Source organism: Corvus brachyrhynchos, unplaced genomic scaffold, assembly GCF_000691975.1.
Source record: "Corvus brachyrhynchos isolate BGI_N302 unplaced genomic scaffold, ASM69197v1 scaffold122, whole genome shotgun sequence".
NCBI classification, from domain to species: Eukaryota; Metazoa; Chordata; class Aves; order Passeriformes; family Corvidae; genus Corvus; species Corvus brachyrhynchos.
In genome coordinates, this window is record NW_008236778.1 from 550,447 (window position 1) to 555,762 (window position 5,316).

The 5,316-nt window shown below is 64.0% G+C and overlaps 1 protein-coding gene across 1 annotated transcript in view; it reads right to left on the reverse strand.

Annotated features, from left to right (window-relative positions):
- Window positions 1–5,316, reverse strand: part of NTRK1 (neurotrophic receptor tyrosine kinase 1) — a 10,237-nt gene that overhangs the window by 3,344 nt on the left and 1,577 nt on the right. Inside the window, 15 exon segments of the mRNA XM_017727853.1 lie at window positions 242–414; window positions 483–613; window positions 704–850; window positions 1,203–1,265; window positions 1,268–1,292; window positions 1,571–1,629; window positions 1,767–1,784; window positions 1,999–2,309; window positions 2,311–2,320; window positions 2,401–2,524; window positions 2,681–2,829; window positions 2,950–3,104; window positions 3,393–3,461; window positions 3,936–4,007; window positions 4,159–4,233. Coding sequence (XP_017583342.1) covers window positions 242–414; window positions 483–613; window positions 704–850; window positions 1,203–1,265; window positions 1,268–1,292; window positions 1,571–1,629; window positions 1,767–1,784; window positions 1,999–2,309; window positions 2,311–2,320; window positions 2,401–2,524; window positions 2,681–2,829; window positions 2,950–3,104; window positions 3,393–3,461; window positions 3,936–4,007; window positions 4,159–4,233 — 1,581 coding nt within the window.

Below are 5,316 nucleotides of genomic sequence, written 5' to 3' on the forward strand. Positions count from 1 at the left end.
CCAGTGCGCGCCGTCGCTCCACTAAAGCGAGGCCTCTGGCAGCCCCCCCCGTCTAGCAGCAATACCTGGGGGGGCAATCGAAAAGTCTCTGCTTATTCCAGCTGATGGCCAATCTCTCTCTATTTAAGCCTCTCAGACAGCTAATCTAATCAATATTGCAAGGAGGGCTGCATTAGCAGGGAGCAGGCTGGCTGCGCTGATGGAGCAGCAGATGAGGGGCTCCTGTCCCCCCCCGGCCCACCTGAGGAAGCGGTTGAGGTCGCCGTGTTTCATGTACTCGAAGACCATGATGAGGGGCTCGCCCTCGGTGCAGACGCCGTAGAACTTGACGATGTGCTCGTGCTGCAGCACCGTCAGCAGCTCGGCTTCGCGTTGGAAATCCAAGCGGGCACTTTCTGTCACCTCCTTCAGCGCCTGGGGGCACACGGCATCAGTGACACCTCCACAGACCCCCTCACGCCCACGTCGTATCCCCTCCTCACCTTCACAGCCACCAGCATCTTCTCCTGCTCCGGGAGGAGGTTGTAGCACTCGGCCAAGAAAACCTTCCCGAAGGCGCCCTCGCCCAGCTCCCACTTCAGCACGATGTCCCGCCGCTGCACGTGGTGCACGCCTGGGGGGACCCCCACCCATCAGTGCCCCCCGGGTCGGGCATGAGCACGGGGGGATGCTCGGGGACCGCAGTCCCCAACCCAACCCTTACAGGCGTTGCAGAAATACTGGGGGTTCTCGATGAAGTTGCTCTTCAGCCCCTCCAGTTTGCTCTCAGCCGAGGAAAGGGGGCTGCTGCCCAGGTTCATGAAGTGTAGGGACATGGCCAGGTCATCCTCTTGGGCCAGCACCGCTGAACCTTGTGGGGACAAGGACAAGGCCATCAGGGGGTCCCCCAGCCCCCCCAGCCTGTGCAGGCAGTGCCAGGCTCTGCCGAGCAACCCCCCGCCCGTGTGGCCCCTGGGGGCCAGGCAGCCCGATCAAAACCATTTAGAGGCTGAATCCATTCCAGGAGTGAATTAGCAGCTGCTGCCCACGCTCCCAGGGGAGCCAGCACCCCTCCACGGGTGTCCCCCACCCTCGGTCCCTCTTCCCACACCTGTGTCCCAACCCAGGTGCAGGACACAGCTGCGGCTGCCCCAGGGATGTGGGAACCGGGCTGTCCCCGTGTCACAGCCCAAATATTGAGTCACCAGGCCGGGGGCACTCACGGTTAATGCCAAACTTGGACCGTCGCCCGCACTTGTTGAGCAGGATGAGCATGACAGAGAGGGCACAGCCAGAGCCACAGCCACCGAGACCTGGTGGCAGTGGGGATAGGGCTCAGGTTGAGATCCCACCAGGTCCCTTTTCCCAGCCCGTGGGATGGGAACAAACCCATGAGATGATTACAAGCCCCAGGTGACACCACAGGGAAAACTGAGGCACTGACACTCTGTCCTTCATCCCCACCGTATACCCCCATCCCGCTCGGTGCTGCCTTGGCTGTCCCCTAGGGATTTGTCCCACCCTCTTGCAGGCATCCTGGTCCTCCCATCCCGGAGGAGGGATACAGAGCGTCTGCAGAGCATCTCCTCACCCCAAGCGTGTGCTCATCCGTTGTCTCCACAGGCCCCTCCAGTGAGCTGTTCCTGGTGCCTGGGGCAGGGAGAAGGTGTAGGGTGAGTGTGGGGTCCCCATCCCCTGAAGCAGCCCTGGATACCCCAGGATGAGCCCTGAGGGGTGGCTGGAATGCCCAGTCTGGAGGGGCTGCAGCAGCAATCCTGGCCACTCACCCGGTGGGGACAGAGACACTGGAGCAGCCCAAAGGGAGAGAAAGCAGAAACACTCGTTATTTCTCAGGTGGGAGTGCCCCATCCTTCCCCTCTCATCCCTGGGGAAACTGAGGCACACCAGGGCTTGTGTAGACAGCAGGCAGAGCCCGATGCAACCCGTTCTGCACACCAGGCGTGACACATCTCCTCTGTAAGACAGGGGACACCCCGGGCAGCCCCCACTGGCACCTACCGGGGATGGGCTCCTCGGGGCTGAAGCTGAAGGGATTGTCCATGAAGCGCCCCTGGACGCTGCGGGCGGCCGAGCCCAGGGGGTTGCGGACCAGCAGGGTGTAGTTGCCGTTGTTGACGTGGGTGGGGCGGTTGAGCTGGAGGCAGCCGTGGAGGACGGTGGAGTTGTGCTCGTACTCCATGATGAGGGTGTGGATGTAGCGTCCCTCAACCAGCGCCGTGCCGTTGAAGAGCCAGCGGATGCTGGGCACGGGGTTGCCATCCACGGAGAAGGGGATGCACCCGGAATGCCGGGGGATGGCGTTGTCTAATCACGGGGGGAACTGGGGGAGACAGAGCTGGGTGGGTTCCTGAGCCAGACCCCTCACCCAGCACCCACCACAGCCCCTTCTGGACTGCTCACAGGTGACGTTCAGCATCACACTGTCCTCTGCCGGCCCCACCGCGTTCTCTGCCCAGCACGTCAGGTCCTTGTGGTTGAGGTTGGAGGAGACGTTGTTGATCTCCAGGATGATCTGGTCTGAGAGCTGCAGGCAGTACCAGGACGGGCTGAGCAAAGGAAACCCCCAAGCCTGGCCAGGTTCTGCATCCCCCCCATGCCCACCCCACCTGTGACAGGATGCTGGGGGGGGTCAGTGCTGCTGGGAGGGTCACTGGCCATACCCCAGGAAGGCTGAGCTTGCCTTGGTGACAACGAGCAGCTCGGGTCCCACGTCGGGGACCACCCACTCTGCGGTGGCCGGTGGGTTGGCACTGATGTGGCAGGTGAGGTTGACGCTGTCCCCTTGGCGCAGCACCACCTCGGGGGGCTCGATGCAGACGGTCGGGGGCTCTGCAGGGGCAGGAAGGGTGAGCCACATGTACCCCCATGTCCCACGCTATCCCCAGCCAAACGGCTCAGGACAGGGGACAAATCCAGGAGCCAAAGCCATCGGGGTCCCCAGCCACGTACCACAGGCGCGGAAGACCTGGCTGTCCAGGGGCACCAGCACGCTGCCCTCCCAGCAGCCCAGAGACTGGTTCCCCAGTTCGGCCCGGCTGCCGTTCTGCCACAGCTGCAGCCAGCGGAGGCCACAGGAGCAGTTGAAGGGATTTCCCACCAAGATGCTGAGACGGAGCAGGGAACAGAACTCGGGCTCAGAAGGGCTCCAGGCCCCACACATTTGTGTTTGTCCCAAGGGAGTCAGCCAAGGCTGCACCTGGGCACCCCCAGCCCCCGGCTTTGTGTCACACATGCCCCGTGTGCCACCCCTGTCCTTGTCCCCACACCCATGGATGTGAGAGCCACCATCTCACTGCACCCCTAGCCCTGTCCCTGCCTCTGTGTCACTTGAGGGGTACATCCCCAGTGGGAGATACTCTGCACCCACCTCCCCCCTCTCGCTCATCACTCACAGCTCTTGCAGGGGCAGATGCTGGAAGGTTTTCCAGGAAAGGCTGTGCAGTGCATTGGAGGAGAGATTCCTGTTGGGACAAACCCCATCAGCCACCCCTTCCCACTCAAACTCCCATCCAACATCTCTGCAGAGGGTCCGGCCAGGGCACAGGGCAGCACCAGGGCCACCGCTGTCACACCGTGACCGTGAACCAGCTCTGCCAGGCGTGCCCCCAGTCCTCAGGCACTCCCTCCCTGCAGGGGGGAGCCCCGTGAACCCCAGGACAGGGTCCCTCTGGCTCTCGGGGGACCCCTCCCACACCGGCTCAGCACAGGGCTCCCGGCAGGGCTGGCAGCTGCCCGCACTCGTGCCCAGATCGATGGTTTCCCACTCAGCAGCAGAGCCCCCCCGGCCAGGCTGATGTGCCCGTGGGCGGCAGGACACCATCGATCGTGCCCGGGCGCGGGGACCGGCCACCCTGCACCGGGGCCAGCGCCCGCGGGGATGGGGGGTTGATCCCCAAACGGGGGGAGGGTGTTGAGGGGGGGAAGGGGAGACTCACACGTGGCTCAGCCTGGGGGTGTCCAGGAAGGCGTCGGCAGAGATGTGCTGCAGCCCCGACCTGGAGATGGTGCTGGAAGGAGGGAAGGGCTGAGCACCTGCACCGTGGATCCTGAATCCATCCCCTGTGCCTCCTTGCAGTGGGATTGAGCTCTGGGGATCCCTCGCACACCAGCCCCCCTCCCCCATTTCCCTGTGCAGGGACCCCACCCCGGGGTGCTCACAGGCTCCTGAGGTCCCGCAGCATCCTGGTGTCAGCTCGGGCCAAGGTCGTCAGCGCCTGCTGGTTCTCAATGATGCTGGAAGGCAAAGGAGGGGGGTCAGGGTAGCAGCCCAGGACGCCTCATGCCAGGGGCTGTTGGCAAAACGTGGGGCGAGGGGGATTGAGAGGGGCACAGCTCTCCCACCCCCCAGGCTGCGCCTGCAGTACAGCCCACAGCTGGGGATGGGGACAAAGGTGGAGCTGAGCTGCTCCACTGTGCCTCGGTTTCCCCTGGGATGAGCTGGGAAGAGGGGGGGATGGCAGCAGGTGGTCCCGATGGTGCTGAGCCCCCCGTCGGTGCAAACCGTGTGGGGTCCGTGCTGAGTCACCACTTGGAGCCCGTGGTCTCACCCACAGAATGAGTTTTCTGGGTCTCAGCCCCATTCACGCCATGGGTCTCCACCTTTTCTCGCGCGCCATGGCGTCCTGCACTGTGACAGGGGCACCGCTGTCACTGTTCCCCCACCCTTTTCTCCAGGCAGGAGGTGAAGAAAAGCCCCTTTGGGAGCAGGTGCAGGGTTTTTCCCGGCCCCACCCCACAGGCTGCTCCTGTGAGCCCCAAATCACAAGGGCTGGTTAACTGGGGTTCAGACCCTCACCAAGGGGGTTTTGGTCCCACTGACCCCTGTGGGGATGGGACGAGAGCGGCTGGGGCAGTGGGATGGCTGGGGATCTCTCGGGGACCACCATCCCCACCACCATCCACCCCACCCCGCCAGCCAGCGAACAAAGAGCTGGCAGTGCCTGTGGCGCAGCATCCCCTGGCACGTGGGGAAACTGAGGCACGGAGACACTGCAGCCAGTCCCCAGCAATGCGGCACAGGCAGGGCTGTGGTGGGGAGAAAACCCAGGAACTGGGGCGCTTTGGTATCCTGCAGCATCCCGTCCTCCCAGCACCCTCCTCAACCCTGCTCACTCCAGCCCTCTTCTCCCCACCCCACATCCCGGAGCAGGGGAATGAGTGGGAGCAGAGTAGATGCCCCAAACCAGCAAATTTGGGGTGTGTCCCCCCAGCATGCCAACCCGCAGGCCCCAGGGCACAGCGACGGCCCCAATAGGATGGGGACAAGTGGCTCCCCACAGCCCTGCCCTGCCCAGCACACTCTGGGTGCTCCCTGCC